Below are 16,231 nucleotides of genomic sequence, written 5' to 3'. Positions count from 1 at the left end.
GAATGAGGCCTTGTAGCAGCAACTGTCTTCAGAAGAAGCTGATGTAAGGTAATTGGTAGGTAAGGTTGCCTGGAGGGATACACATAGGAGAAGAAATTCAGGAGAGTTGGAATCTTTAGAAGAAAGAAAAAAAGTAAAACTAAAAATTATCTTAAAGCAGGAAAAAAAGATGGATGTCTTTAAGAGTTTTAGGTGGTCATACCAGGATTTTTTTTTAATTGAAAATGAGTTACATACTAAATAAAAATAAGTTTCTGTTCTTTTGGTAGTTACCTGACATTATATTATTCTGTTTACCTACTTAATTATTTATTTATCTATCAGTTTTTAGTTTATAACTCTCATCATCTGTTTACCAGGTTTTTCTAATGGTCTTGCTTTATCAAAGTAATTTATTTTAAATCCTTATACAGAACAACCATCGTGGTAAACTAAAATGGTATTCAAATCCTTATACAGGACAACCATCGTGATAAACTAAACTGGTATTCCCAAGTTATACTTTTGTCCTGCCGATATCTCGCGGAAGGACTCTTGCTTTCTAGGATAAGCATACTTAACACGCATTTAAAGAGGAAAAATAAGCTTCATAGACATCTTTTGCGGGATCATTATTCCAAATGTAAATAGATACATTTTTCCCAGGTCCTTAGCACTTCAGTGAATGGCAAAGAATAGCTGAAATTTTGTCTTCATTTTAAATAAATATTAGTTTTAATAGCTCTGATGAATTGTTAAATCCCAGTATTTGTCTTCTCCTGTGTCAAAACAGTTGGAATAAATGCAAACACATTTTTTATTAGTTTCATGAATTATTCAAACAATTGTTAAATATGAAGAAGATGATGGTATTCGCTGGTTAAAATATGTGCAGCTAAAATAAACATCCATATTCTGTTGCTGACTCAGCAAATATGCCAGCTTTAATGTTAGCTGAGAAAAAGAAGAGTATTTAGTTAGATCGAATTGCAAAAAAATGAGTAAGCCTTATTAGCTACACTTGATTTTTGTGAAAACTAAGAAACATCATTGGGCTATTTTAAGCATCTCTGCCTCACTGTTGCTACGAGTTCTCCTCGGTAAGTCAAAGAGCTGTACTATGTACCATAATTTTAAAATAAAGAAAACAGCAAAATCTAACACAAAAAGTTAGCTCATCCTTCAGTCATGCCCATTAGAGAATAAAATATAAATAAATACCCCCAAAGCATAATTGGATTCAGACACTGGAAATGTTTCCTGGATTTATGGTGAATCTACAAGTTACGTATTAACCACAGGAATCCTCCAGCGCTCCGTTTCCATCCTGCTTGCAGGCGCACATGGAGGGCTGCCGCTCACACGGAAGAACTGCCTGCAAACTTCTTTAGGTTAAACAGAAACGTAGAGGGGGAAAAAAGAGGTTTTCTTAATTAGGTGACTGAAGTTGTGAAATTCTGAAAAAGCTAGCAGAGTTAATATAGCACAGCACTATAGCAATATAGTTTCAGGGACCAGCAATCCCTAAGGACTGCATATTGTGCATTGCTGTCACGTGAGATGTAAGAATTATAAGACATGTGTGACATATAAGAACGGACACCCTCTGTGCGAGCTCATGTTGTGCTTTTAACTTAAACGAATATTATATTTATATGGTGCGAGGAATACAATAATTCATTATTTGTGCAATAAGAAGTATTAAGGCAGTCTTTCTTAGCCTTTCTATGTGTATATATCCCGGCCTAGATGAAGTTCAAAGAGAGGTCTGGAAGAGCGTGGCTGATTTTGCCAGTTTTTGCAGAGAAACATGAGGGACAAACATGACGATGCTTTCAAGTTTTTGCTGAGCAAGCAGCAAATGCTGGCACTGCTGGCGGGATGCAGGCAGGTACCAAGAGCGGTATATAGTAGAACCGTTGCTAAACTGATAAAAGCTAAGCATGAAAAATGTAGAAGTGAAGACCAATACTTTTGTAGTTAACGTTTCTATCCAAAGAAAGTTTTAGTTTTGTACAAAGAATCCCCTTGTCAGTATTCGGCATCTGTTAAAATCTTCACTTTTTCTCTTGGTTTCCTTCCTTGTTGAAATGAATTATGTGATTTCAGTTTATTCTCTGGTGAATAATATTTACCACATGTGACAATGTCTGCTTAGAAGAGGACTGTATTGAGGGTAACTCATTTTAGCTCCAGAGGACTGTGGTCCCTCCAAGTCAGGAAAGGAGGTTGTAATGGATGAGGAAAAATAAGAAAAATCATATAATGTACAATAGCAGCCTGTGTTCGGCGTGCCATGTTCATACAGGGTCCAGCAAGGGCTGTCTATCTCCTTCACACTAATGAGTACATTGCATTCAACAGGGGAAAAAGAAGAAAATTTTTTTTTTTTTTTTTTTTTAAGTTCAGCATCTCCTTTCATGATCTCCTTTCATTCATCTTTCATTTCATGATAGCTCTTTTACAGACACCAGTTAATTAAAATAAAAAATAAAAAAAAAAAACCGCACCAAACCACCGGTACCTATATGAGATAATTAGAATGAGACACTTGAAAAGTGAAGTTAATTTCTCTGGACCACATATTATGCCTGTGTCAGGGCTGGGAGCAGCCCAGCATCGTGTCTGTGTTTCCTCTCTCCATCCCACAGCCGCAACTGGCCCCGGGCACCCTCCCTCCTGGCCATGCCTTCAGCATTGGCTCATAAGCGCGTTACTTAAATACCAGCCGGACTTTCCTGTTGACCTGAATACTCTGACCTGGCAATTGCTTTTCTTCCCTAATCGCAGGGAAAACGTGCGACTCCACTGTCAATTACTGTGAGTGCAACCCCTGTTTCAATGGTGGGTCCTGCCAAAGCGGGGTGGAGGGGTATTACTGCCACTGCCCCTTCGGTGAGTATGCTTCTCCTCCTCTCTGCTTGATCTTCCCTTTCCCTATTAATATTTCTCAAATCGTTATTTATTTTTACCTGCGTAAAACCGATGGGTGTGTATATGGATCCCGGTCCATGGGCAGGTGTTGGTCATCTCCTGGCCCTGTCCTCTCTGTTTTTCTCCAGCTGCAAGAGGGAGAAGCCGATATTTCTGCCAACACGGCAGGAGATGGAAGCACGTGGCAGCGTGGGGGGTCACTGTGGCTGCTGGGGGGGCACAGCGAGGGCTCGGAGCAGTGCTTGCTCTCCTGCCTAATAACAGAGACTTCTAGGAGAGCTGAAGAGGAAGACCACTGTAAAGAACATCCGTATTCTTGCGTCCTACGCGCTTGCAAAGTGCAAGGAAGTTGTCCTAATGTTAAACTAGAAAAAGGGACTTTGGGATGGTACTGAGCGGAGAGGGCTTGGTTTTCTTTTGAGAAATTTGCATAATTTGTCAAAATATCGGTAGAGCAAGAATTATTTTTCTGCAAGTGAGGAGCATAACATTAGATATTGGGGTTTTTATATTTAGTAGATTTGATTAAGAGAACCTGACCAAATCAAAACAGCTTTGTTAGCGCACACCAGTACTTGCCCACTCAATTTATTGTATGTTAATAAAGTTCTGAGTTCCAAAACCAGGGTACTATTCTGAAAATCAGAGAAGCATATAGTACTGCCAAAATAGTTTAATAACTATTAGAATTTAATTATCCCAAATTTGGTTTGTGGCATGAACCCAATAAAGACATAAAACAACACAGATATTTTAAAGTGTCATGATATAATTGCAGCAAGATTGGTTCTGCATGCAGATTAATCCAGAATTGTCATTGTTCATATAGAAAAGCATGACAGTAAATGCAACAGATTAATCAAAAACCAGATAAACCTGAGAAATCATCTACAATGTTTTCAGGCTGCTGAAAACCCTCACAAAAGTATGGTTCTCAATACACATTTGTAACTACTTCTGAATACAGTTTTCTACTAACATGTGGAATAACTTCTTTATTCTCTTTTATTTCCTTTGTTTTACATTTCCTCAGAGTTTATTCATTTCCTATATAGTCATAGTGCATTGTAAATGTAACTAATATTCATAAATTAAGTAAGTTTTTTCTCATTGTCACTGCAGTAAAAAAAAAATCAAGATAAATTATGTGACAGAGATCTGAAAAGAAATATGTAGAATGCACCAAAATATTCAGATAAATAAAACACGAGAAGGCATAATGTTTTAATCACACATATGCATATATCATAAGTATAAAAAATGAACCACCGATTGGAAACAGTTCAGATAACAGCTATAAGGAGAAAAGCTCAAGTTGCAAATTTATTTCCATAACTGGATTAACAAATGCCTGGTGATAATTAACAACCATATTTGACATAGCTGTCAGACTTGCTTTTTTTTGTTTTCTAAAAAAACCGTAGAGCTCAATGAAATGTACTTTGTTTTTCAATAGATGTAACTGTCATTTGTAACTCAATTTTTAAGTTTAAAGATATACTTCAACACCCACCTGTGGGTAATAGCATTCTTCTGTTCAAGTTGCATGTTTTTAATCATACATTAGGGGTTTCTTAAAGAGCCTGTGTATCATAGCCATATCTAGAGCACATCAGTACTTTGTTTCTGGGAGAAAGCTCAGTGAGGAACAAACTATCTGATACCAGATTTTACTTTTTCTTTTGCAGGTGTTTTTGGGAATCATTGTGAACTGAACAGTTATGGATTTGAAGAGTTGTCGTATATGGAGTTTCCCAGTATGGATCCAAACAATAATTACATCTATATAAAGTTTGCCACTATAAAAAGTAATGCCTTAATGTTGTATAACTACGATAACCAAACCGGAGAGCGGGCAGAATTTCTGGCCCTGGAAATAGCAGAAGAGAGGCTGAGATTCTCCTACAATCTTGGCAGTGGCACATACAAGCTTACCACAACTAAGAAGGTGTCTGATGGACAATTTCACACAGTTATTGCCCGGAGGGCTGGAATGGTAAGAAATGCTAAAATGAGAATTTAAGACGAGTTCAGCCAAGTCACTTTGGCTTCCACATGAACTCAGAGGAACATAAAATTAGTAACGTTGCGTTTGCTAGCAGAACCTCCAACTTTGGAAAAAACCTCACTCGTTTCTGTCTTACTCCAACTGACTCAAAGACCTATAATGGTTTGTTTAGTATGATGATGATAAAGAATAATTAAACAAACATGTGCAATGCCGTGTACTCTAAATGTGAAAAATGAGAACCAGGAATACTTAGTGAAATAAATTACTACACATGAGGCTAATTAACTGATGCAGATTACAGGGATGATTATCAGGGAAGGCTAATTAACCACAGTAACTACAAAAAGCCTCAAAGTAATTTTTCTCAACATTTGGAAAATAGAAGCGGACAAATGTAAAGTTCCAGGCGTCCCTGACCTCCTTGAGCTAGTTCAGAGATTTTACCAATCTCTGGACGCCTGTTCTTCCTCTGTAGCATACATGTAAAAATTTCAAAGGTGCTACATTGAGAAGGGTTTTTGGGGGTAAGGAGGGGAGTTACTTTTCTTTTTGTCCCTCAGAAAGCATCTGAGGGGAGGAATTCTGCCAAAAACTGGACTGGGACAACTGATTGCCATATGCCTGGTACTCTGACCTCTCTCCTGCCTTCATTTTTTTTTCCAGTAAATGTTTTCTATTCCTCTTCTCTCATTTTTTAATAGTATTTCCAAAGCAGAACATAAACCAAATGCTCTTTGAGTTCAAGCCAATCTTTTTGACTCCGCAGTGTTTGAGTTAGAAATGAAACCAAATCTATTTGCCATCCATAATCAGTAACTATTGCCCAACAGCTCCCTTCTCAGGCAGAAGTGGCCAGCATGCATGGAGTCCCATATTCTTCCCATGTTTGAAATTAAAGTCATATAAGAATAATATATGATTGGGGCTCCACATTTTGTTTTATATATTTCAAGCCAGAAGTAATGTAGGGAATAAAAGAATAAACTGTTCTACCCAGTGTGGCTCCCCCTGAGTCCTTGCAGAGATTTCCCATCACGAACTGCTGCAGAAGGCAGTGCTACTGGGATACAGCCCTTTTATATTTTTAAGCTGCTCTGTTCGGAGCTCCCTGCTGAAGAGCTTCAGGTTGGGGGTGAGATGTCCATAGGCACAGATGTCCCAAGAGCAGCAGAGGGATGTATTACGTTGTGGTCTGGGGTTCTTTGTAGGACCAGGGTTGTCTCCTGACCTTCCTAAATGGTGCTTTTTTCTTCTCTCTTAGAGAGTCTTGAGCCTGAAACTGCATTTCAGTTGCATAGTAGAAGACCTGATTTCTCCATTTATCAAAGGAGGGATGGTTTAGTCTTCAGCTGGATTTGCAAATCTAATTTGTGTGTGTTTGTATGAGTTATATATCCAAACAAGATGAAGGATAATTGTGATGTTGAGTAATGACTTTGTTCTAACGTGCCTTAATATCAGATACTTAATCATTTGCATCGCAGCTTCCCAATGGTAAAGCCCAAAGGTGTGCCTAAATCTTGAAAGGCACCAGGTTCCCATTTTAGCAACTGAAGTAGTGTGATATTTCTATCAATAAGATTTAAATGGCTAAGTATAGGAGCACACATTAAAAATTGCAACAAATAAATGAAATGCACTTCAGAAAAAAATAGAGCAGGAAAATCTTTTACTTGTAGATATGCCAGAGGGCTAGACTGTAGAAGAAGAGATAACATAAAAAGGACTATTTACAGAAAATTTCAGTTACGAATGCTTCAGGCTGAAAGCAAAGATTTAAGACAACCTATACCTTTGTGTGATTTTTTTTTAATGTTTAAATCTTCTCAGTAATGTCAGCTGTTTACAAACACAGTTATGTGAAAAGAATCGCCTTTGTCTTAGATATTTCTGCTGCAAGAAAAATGTCTCCCAGGTGTCCAAAACTGTATAAAATAGCCCCCCTTCAGGATTCCAAATCTGTCATTTCCTACAGCACAGTGGGATTTTATCGGAAACTGGTAAAATCATTAAGTTGTCAGTCCTGAGCTATTGCAGAGTGACAGGATAGAAAGTCTCATAATGCGGCAAGGTAACTGTAGAGTAATGCTTAAGTAACAAGCAGGAACATTTGACTAACATTAGAAAACAAATTGTATGAACTCTGGTCCAAGTAAAATATATTCTCAAATATCTAGCCCTTCAGCTGGGGTTGTAGCTTGGCTTTCACAGCGCATAGCGATGTAAGTTAGGGAGATTACACTGATTTGAGCTGAGAACAAAAAGCTCATTTCATTTTTTGTTGTTGATATTCAGAAGGAAAATACGTATGTGTGTGATGGCATACAGACCAGCCAGCTTATTATTCTTTCTGTGAATTGTTTCATTTATACAGAGCTATAATCTGCTTTGGAACTGCAGACTGACGTTTCTTGGGTGAAGCAGTTTGCTCATTATGTACGGAAAGAAATTCAAGATAGGCTTTCATTAAAAATAGCAAATTGAACAATTTAGGCGTACTGTAGGGCATGATTTAGGGCTAAGAGCTATGAATTCGTTTGGTCAATACAATGCGTCAGCTCACAGTATGTACTTGGAAATAGCATGGACAATCCATGGGGATTTCTACAGGACGTTGTTAGTGAACTTAGTTGCAGGCAGGAAAAAAAGCCATTGCAGAGTAATGACGTACTGATAGCTGTTGCTGTTTGCTCAGCTCCTGTGGAGTAATCTAAATCAAAATATAAGCCAAAGCATTTTTAAAAGTGACGTTTGATTTAAATTTGCCGTAAAACTGTACCACACATCTAGTTGAAACACGAGAAGCTGATATGTACAATTTGGAGATTATGTTTATTTTTCTGAAAATTTGTTTTAAGGAATAACTAACCTTCAGGGGTTTTTTTGCAGCGCATCTGTTATTAATAAATCACTGTGAGGAAAATTCTTTGCTAAATAAGGAATAAAATAAAAACTCCTTTTTAAATCAGCAGGAATTATTTCATTATTTTAGTGAAAGCTTTGGTTAGACTTTTAGAGATTACAAATAAAAGTGCCATGATTTGCTTTAGTGTAAATGACTGGGATGGGTAATGAGGCAACCTCGTTGTCTGGGGCTTGATGGCTTGGGAGATAATAATAAAGAGAAAGACTGCTCTAAGTGCTGGTGATGCCTGGTGCTTCTCTGAACGTCAGCTTGGTCCCACTGTAGGTAGCCACATGTTTCACCGTTATCAACGTGGGGCAAACATCCGTCATGACGTATCAGCCTAAGGGTTGCCTTAATCAGGTCCACTTGGTTACTTTTTGAGTATTATTGAGTGGTTGGTTATTATTTTTAACTAGTAATCTCAGTGTCTGTACTCCCAGCTTTTGTAACATGCTTTTTATCAAGTTTAAGCAATATGTTTAATGTCACGGTCAAGCCCCTGAAGGAATGTCCTTTGTGTTTGGAGGGAGCAGCTCTCTGTTCAGATCAAGAGTAGAATATGGTACGAGCCAAAATAACTGCAGTTTCGAGGAGTAAAGCAAACAAACATGAAAGAAACCCTACCCAAAGCTGAAAACTTTGTGTTTAACTGTTTCTCTGTATGAAGCAGTCAATTAGCTCACTCTCTGTGGGTATCCACATCTTGGTATTCACTATGTTGATGCAGAATGTAGTTGATCAGTGGCTCTGAAGCACTGAGTGACACAGTAATATACAAGTGCTCCCTTCTAGCCAAGTGCTTGATATAATATATTTAATCATAAATATTTAAGGTGGCTGGGTACTACAGCCTTGTAACATTCAGCATATTTGCGTGTGTAACTTTTGCAGGCAGCGTCACTGACGGTGGATTCCTGCTCTGAGGATCAGGAGCCAGGCTACTGCACTGTTAGCAATGTTGCTGTTTCTACTGACTGGTAAATAATTCTTCATTTTGTGGGGTTTTTTTCTGGAGTAAAATGAAAAAGAAATCATCCTCTAAAGGCAGAGAAATTTGGAATAATGATTACGTGCCCTTAGCCCAGCCTCAAGCAAGGAATAGACACCTCAGCTGCACTCCTTTGGAGGCGTGCAAAGGCAAGGCTCCAAAATGTCATTTTCTCCCATCTTTGCAGAAGCAAGTTAAGTTTTCTACATGTACTGCTACTTGCTAACTCAGGCTACGTTTCTGCACGGAGTTTATTCATGACAAGGAGTTTATTCAGAAGTCCCCAGTTCTCGAATTCCGTCTCTGTCCCCAGGCTCTGGTGGCACACAAGAAATGTATGGCCATGGGTAGTCTGCACTGTGGTGTAAACGGGGATAAGACTTATTGCCTAATGCTATGAGATTTCCCATCATAATCTAGACAGAGTTAACAAATCAGAATATTAGATGCTCATAATTACTGACAACTTGTAAATCTTAGACAGTAAAACACAAATATATTTGTTATAATCAACTGGCTCTGAAATATACAGCACTGCTCTTTGACAGTTTGAAGTTCTACAATATTTAGTGCTACAAATCTTAACAAACCCTCCTCCGTGTTTCCATTTTGAATCGTATCTATCTTGCCAAAACCAGGCTCAGACTCAAAATGCTATTACTCTAGTAGCACCTATACTTCACTTCAGTGTTCAGTTTGGGGCTCTAATTTGGGGTCTTGTCTTTATTTATTTATTTATTTATTTAAATGGCACCTCTCATTTCTTATAAAGGTGTAAGAAATAACATCACACGATTACTGCTTTTTTTAAAAAAAAAAAATTGAGTAATTACTTTGACGTTGTTTTCAGTAATTTCCAGGTGTCATCTTTTACAGTTGTCATTTCTTAAACATTGGTCAGTACAGAGAACAAACCTTATTTCTTGCGTTTACCGTAACTAACTCAGGAGCCTTTCTGTCACATCTTTAGGTCCTCTTTGGAGATAACAATAACTTTAATCCCTATCACTTTGGCTAATCTCTTACAATAATCACAATCATATTTCCTGTCACACGTGGTTTCCCCACTAGCAAAGCTGTTATATCTTTGTAAAATAATGAATCCATCTTCTAGCTATTTAAATATCATCTACAATTTAAACGATAATTGAGCAAAAAACCTTATTCATTATGATTTCAAGCACGCTGCTCAGTCAGGTGAATAGAAATTTTGACATGCAATAACCGAGTGTGAATTTAGAGTCATACGCATTATAACTGTTAGTTCAAGCGCTACTGATCTCTCTGTCTCCCCTTCTAAATATAAAATACGAATTTTGGAAGAGGAATTTTAGCCGCAGGCCATAGCTGATGGTTACAGTTACTGTGTTGTCATTGCTATCTTAATGTCTGATACTGATAAATTATTTTTCTGACTCTCTTATAGGACTCTCGATGTACAACCAAATCGAGTTACTGTCGGTGGCATCAGGTCTGTAGAGCCCATCCTTCAAAGGAGAGGACAGGTGGAAAGCCATGATTTTGTGGGCTGTATAATGGAGTTTGCAGTCAACGGACGTCCCCTGGAGCCCAGCCAGGCTTTGGCAGCTCAAGGAATCTTAGATCAGTATGTCTGCTATATATGGTATCGAATGGACCGCGTTTATAATAAAGGAAGCCATCGTGAAAGTCAGATGCTATTCCATTCAGAAACCTTCAGATTTTTCTTGTAAAAAAAATGACTGTAGAATTTATTGTAAAGTGTGAAAAATTTAAGAAAAAAGTGAATTTGGATGAAAGGTTCACAAAAGATTACAGAGGCTTCAAAAAAGCAACATCATTACATTTCTACTGCCAATTATTATTAATGTTGCTTTGCAGGCTGAAATAGAGTAGCCCTGTTACTGGGTTTCTTTATAAATTCCACCTGGGTTTGACTGTACTCATACAGTTCACTAAACCTCTACTCCCTCTTATTTCTTTTTAATCCACAATGTCTGTTCTATCACTTTGCCTCTCAAGTATCACTGAATTTCCCTCATATCCTCCAAGTGATCTTTCAGAAATGATGGACTATCTGATTCTATCGTTTTTTCCATCGCGGTGTTTGAAGTCACGGTTGTAGCAATTATGTCAGTCTTACGTCCAAATTTGCTCGCTCACCCTTCCTCTTTCAACCCTCGAGTTTGTGCCGTTCGTTGTGATAAGAAGTCTCGGGAGATCTGCAGCATAAAAAGCACCTAAAAGAGTTTCTTCTTTTCTTGCGTAACAGATAATAGGAGTTTCACCGTCTCTGAATTCCTTTCTCTTTCGTAAGACTGTTATAACTTCACGCAGAAAATTGGGATCTGTTTAGAAACATGAGCTCTGTATGGAGAAGAGCCTCTCCATTTTTGCATTTCTGGGGGGAAGGACGCTTCCCAGCACATTTTCTCGGCTTATTTGTGCGTATGTCCTTCAGCATCTACTTTTCGGATTTGTTTCAGATGCCCCAGACTAGAAGGCGCTTGCACAACCAGCCCCTGCCAACATGGTGGCACCTGTGTTGATCACTGGTCGTGGCAGCAGTGTCACTGCAAAGATGGACTGACGGGAAAGCACTGTGAAAAATGTACGGAGGGGGTTTTACTGTTTTTCTCTTTAATGTACACCTAACTATGGCTTAACCAAATGCCAGTCAGAGTTTCTTTTCAGGGGCATGGGATAATGAATTTTATAAAATAATGACAACAGGCAGCATGCTTGCTCTTTTAAATAATTTTGAAGGAAAAGTCCACAATGGACTATTGTCCTTTCATGAGCTAAAAATAGCAGCAAGTCACGTGTATTAAGTTTTCTGGTCCGTATATCACTTTTCAGGTAACTTGCACTCATTTAAAACTACTGCTTTCCAATAATGTATGATCAGTAACTAAAATAAAGCTATCGCAAAGGAGGGATTTGTCTGCTATGGGGAGGTAAGAGGGTAAGGGAAAACCCTGCCCTTCATGTAAACATTGTGTGCATGTGCTTATGGCTTCTCTGAACTGTAGACCTTTTTATCAAATGACCGTCAGATTATATGCAAGAAAATATGGTAACTGTAAATAAAAGCAAGCCATTTACGCTCTGGGGTTCTTAACTCGCATACGGATAGCTCGGTAAATCAATACAGGATTGTCTAGGAGAGCAAAGTGATTTATTTCCATGTAGTTGTAGTATAATGACTGGGCTTTGTTTTCTTACATGTCCCATTATTGTTTAGCTGATTTATATGCTTTTATTGCGCCGGTTTACAAAAGAATTTAGCCATAATTTTAACAGCATTTGGTAGTCAATGCTCTGCCATTTTTTATTCTTTTTTTTATGCCATAACAAATAGAAAGTCATTATCTCTGCCCTGAAGAGCTTAGAGTTCAATATATCATGAAACCCTGCTTGCAGTAATGGAAACAGTAACATCCCTGGGAAGGAATTACAGTTCTGAGAGCCAAATTTTTTTCCCTCCTCCCTCACTTGTTCCCTAGCGAGTTTTAATTTACTATTGACTGATAGCAGCAGTAAATTGCTAGCACACTCCCACTCTCAAACACACATTCTGGTTGAAGCCAAAGAGTAGAGGGGCTGAAATTGCCATTTGCTCCTGCTCTCCCCCCTGACCTGCTCTGAACTTGATCTCTGCTCCGAGAGAAAATGGTCGTTATTAGGCAGATGATCACTATAGCTGCAACGAGCTGCCTACTCAGTACTTCCCCGTCCTTGTCCCAGATATTACTGCCGACACCGCCTTATCGCTAGAAGGCAAAGGACGACTTGACTACCACATGAGCCCAAACAAGAAGCGAGAATACATGATGAGACACGGCACTCGAGGCGCCGGCCGGGGACCCCCGAACGCAGACCGCTTGGAAGTGAAATTCAGGACAAGAAGCGAGAACGGCGTTTTAGTTCACATCCAGGAAAGCAGCAACTTCACTACCGTGAAGGTAAGATTACAGCTAATGCTGAGTTTGATTTGATTGGACTGCCTCATGCATGGTGATCAAAATCACATTTTTCCATTACTCTTGCTGTTTCCTTTATAAAATATTAGGTCTTTAACTGAGGCTAGGCACTGCTCCAGTATCATTCATCTTCTCAACAATTCCCTTGTTATTTGCCAAGGTATCAGAAGATCTTGATGGTTTTGTATCTAATCAGTTTTGTCTAGACTCCAAATAGTGACTGTTTTAAGGCCACAGGAACAATACTCATTGCCATATTTGTTATCATCATTAAGTTACACTCTACAGAACAAATCATTTTGTTATTGGCCTTTTATCTTCTGATTTTGCAGGCCTCAAACCCAGACCCTCCTTAAGCTAGCACATAATTGCCAAAAAGTTTTCATTAATTCCTACTAGCGTGGCTCATGCTTATCGAACTAGGAAGTGAGGGATAACTTGAATTCGTGAGGTTGACCCATAGACCAATGTCAATATCAAATTATTCTGAGATACGTAGCTGAATTAATGCTTCAAATGCCACACAGTTTGGGGGTTTTTTTCCTGAAGAGTTTATTGCTGCAGAAGTTACCTTTCTCAAGAGAAAGCGATGGTTCAGTTCCTGGCTATGACTCAGTCCGTTTACTCATAACTCTAAATGAGTACAGCAGTGATGTTGGCAAGCCCCTTTATTGGGTTGGTGTAATCTCCAAGTTTCCTTGACTGCTGTAAGGCTTTCCAAGTTTTTTTCCCTGACTTTTAAAGAAACTCATACAGAAATTCACACTTTCTAAGCTTCAGCCCCATGGATATTCTCCACCTGCCTGGTCAGAGGTACAGAGCTTTCCTGAGACACCGGCTGCGTTTAAGAAGCAAGTCTGCATTACTTCCCTGGCGTACGCTTTTACCACATCACTTGATAGGAAGTTTCTGCCTCAGTCATATTAGCAGATAAGATCTCATTATTTTGAGTTCTGGAGAGAAAAAAACAAATACTACCTTTTTTTCCTTAGTAGAATTTGCTAGGTCAGCTCTACAAGCATTATTAAAAAAAAAAGAAAAAGAGAGTTGCCTTTCCTGGCTGGAAAGCACTAGTGGTGTGTTTATGCAAACACTCTTATTATTGTTAATATTGGTGAAGTTATACAAGCAAGCGGAGGTTGTCAAGTCCCAGACCCAGCTGTGCGATGGCGAAGAGCGGAGGTTTGCCTAGTAACAGATGCAGGAGTTTGAGGAAGGAGAGGTAACATCACTGCACTGATTATTGCCGGAAAGTTCCCAGATGATGCTAGTTAATAAAACTGTAGTAATTTAACTGTACATAGTGTAGTATGACTTCTGCACCGCCACTCATACCTGGAGCAGGTTTCACGACGAGCACTTCCCTCAGCGGTGGCCCAAGATGTCAGTGAAGCCAACCCACGCGGAGGTCTCCCTGGCATCTCAGTCCACTCCCCGTGCAGAAGATGAGCTTTAGGGACTTCTGTTTACAACTCTCTTGTCAAAACAGACAATTTTATAACTTGATTTTTGCGTCTTTTAATATGCCCGTTATCCAAAGTGTAAACATTCAGAGAAAACCTGCCATGTGTTTTTTAATATTGAACTGTGCTAAGGAAAAGCTACAAGTCCTATGGCTACTTCCATGCCTCCGCATTTTTCCTTTTGTAGTTAGCTGGTTTTGGTGTAGATGGGATTGGGGTAAAATTAGAGAAATGGTAATAAATCAGACCCACTGAGACTGCGAGCAGCTGATTCACTAAATGATGGATGTAAAGAACCCAAGAGAGTTCTTTACAATATAAAGGGATCCTTAATCCAGGAAAGATATAAAAACTAGCAGATTAAATTAAACAATGGTCAAATTCAGATGGAAAATGCCCCCCCAAAAACCTACAAAAAGGAAGAGGGTAGGGGATTCCTTATTAGTAAAGCTCTTTGTCACAGCTTATTTTCCTACAAATAATACACATCGCAACTAATTCAATTAGAAGTAATGGGATACATACAGCACGTTAAAGGTGAAATTACCTGCCTTGTTTTAGCTGAAAATCTCATCTGAAATCAGATTAAATCAGCATAACTGTAGCTCGAAGATCTATGAATTGTATGGATGGAGAATGTGGATTGCATGTTACCTATATGAGCTAACATATGCATATGTTAGGGTGGTGAGACACTGGGACAGTGTCTTGCCCAGAGAAGCTGTGGGTGCCCCATCATCCAGTGGGCCATAAATCTGTAAAGGCTAGTGCTCAGATTTAAGACAAATAAGAAGCAATTTGTTCAGTAAAGGAAACTCAGAATATTAGTAAAGATGAATCATTGTGGTACTTAGGAGTATGTTTGCTTTAGTGGTTCATTCTTTTCATTATATTCTACTTGTCAGTTGCTCTGCCAGTTCAATAAAACCCAGAAATGGGTGTTACTCAATATTGTCAGCATCAGCATTTTTTTCAAATTTAGAAATATGTTGTGCTTCAAGGAACCAAGACGAACATTCCTTATTTTTTCTTGGTTGAAGAAGTCGTGGACTGGTCTTGTCTCTGGAAATTTTATTTTCCAAATACCACTAGTGTATTATTTATGAGTCTGTTAGCATTAGTTACATGCAATTTTAAAGAAACAGAAATAGAGCTAGAGAGTCATAAATCAGTATGGAGAATATCAGTTGCTGGCAGGTAAATAATTCTACAATTCTTCTCTAACATGGAGTTAGAAGTTACGATTCTGTGCTTACTCTTCCCATAAGCTTAGAGGTTATTGTCTGATAATGGTATATTTCTTTTTGCTTACATAAAGACCAAAATGCAAGCTAGTATTTTCATGGAGCATAAAAGACAAAATAAGACTAACAAACCAATTACAGGTTACAGACATAAATATATATATATATATATTCTGCCCAGTTAATCTTTTTATAAATAGTTTTGATTGTGACATGTTGTTTAATATGTTATAATAGTCTGTGTGACTGCATTTCCAAATGTGGGATTTTCTCTGTGCTGTGTGATAGTCTAGAGGTATGCCACTTGTGTTTGCCAGTAACAAAAGCATCCTATCTCTGAGGGGCAGCTTTATCAAAGAGTCCCTCAAACGATACATTTTCAAATAGTCCAAATTACTGCCTTTACAAATGAAGTGCATGCACGTATTAACCATTGTTTTCTTGATCCAAATGGAATACGTGCTAGATACATTTAGTTCAGGCTGCTGCCAAGACATGAGCATGGTCTTACAGCCATATTAAAGCTGATCTGTATGAACAAAGTCCTCAGCTTGCATCACTAAAGAAGTAAATCCAGAGCATTTAACAGTTTCTGGAAACGAGAGCAGCATTCTTGTAGCCGGTGTGTCACCTCACAGTTCTTCCCAGGTGAACGTTATTTTTCCTGGAACAAAGCACGCGAGGCTTAGAGAGCTTTCAACAAACCTGGGGCTTCCGACCTTTCCCGGACTACGCGTGTGCA

At 38.6% G+C, this 16,231-nt stretch overlaps 1 protein-coding gene across 1 annotated transcript in view; it reads left to right on the top strand.

Annotated features, from left to right (window-relative positions):
• FAT4 (FAT atypical cadherin 4) overlaps positions 1-16,231 on the top strand; it is a 149,989-nt gene that overhangs the window by 124,730 nt on the left and 9,028 nt on the right. The window contains exons 10-15 of the mRNA XM_072861873.1: positions 2,770-2,874; positions 4,602-4,909; positions 8,724-8,809; positions 10,247-10,426; positions 11,286-11,410; positions 12,547-12,764. Of these exons, the coding sequence (XP_072717974.1) occupies positions 2,770-2,874; positions 4,602-4,909; positions 8,724-8,809; positions 10,247-10,426; positions 11,286-11,410; positions 12,547-12,764 (1,022 nt within the window). The remainder of the gene's footprint in view (positions 1-2,769; positions 2,875-4,601; positions 4,910-8,723; positions 8,810-10,246; positions 10,427-11,285; positions 11,411-12,546; positions 12,765-16,231) is intronic.

Source organism: Ciconia boyciana, chromosome 5 (assembly GCF_034638445.1).
Source record: "Ciconia boyciana chromosome 5, ASM3463844v1, whole genome shotgun sequence".
NCBI lineage: Eukaryota > Metazoa > Chordata > Aves > Ciconiiformes > Ciconiidae > Ciconia > Ciconia boyciana.
The sequence above is the reverse complement of the archived record's forward strand: the minus strand, read 5'-3'. Positions and strand labels throughout refer to the sequence as shown.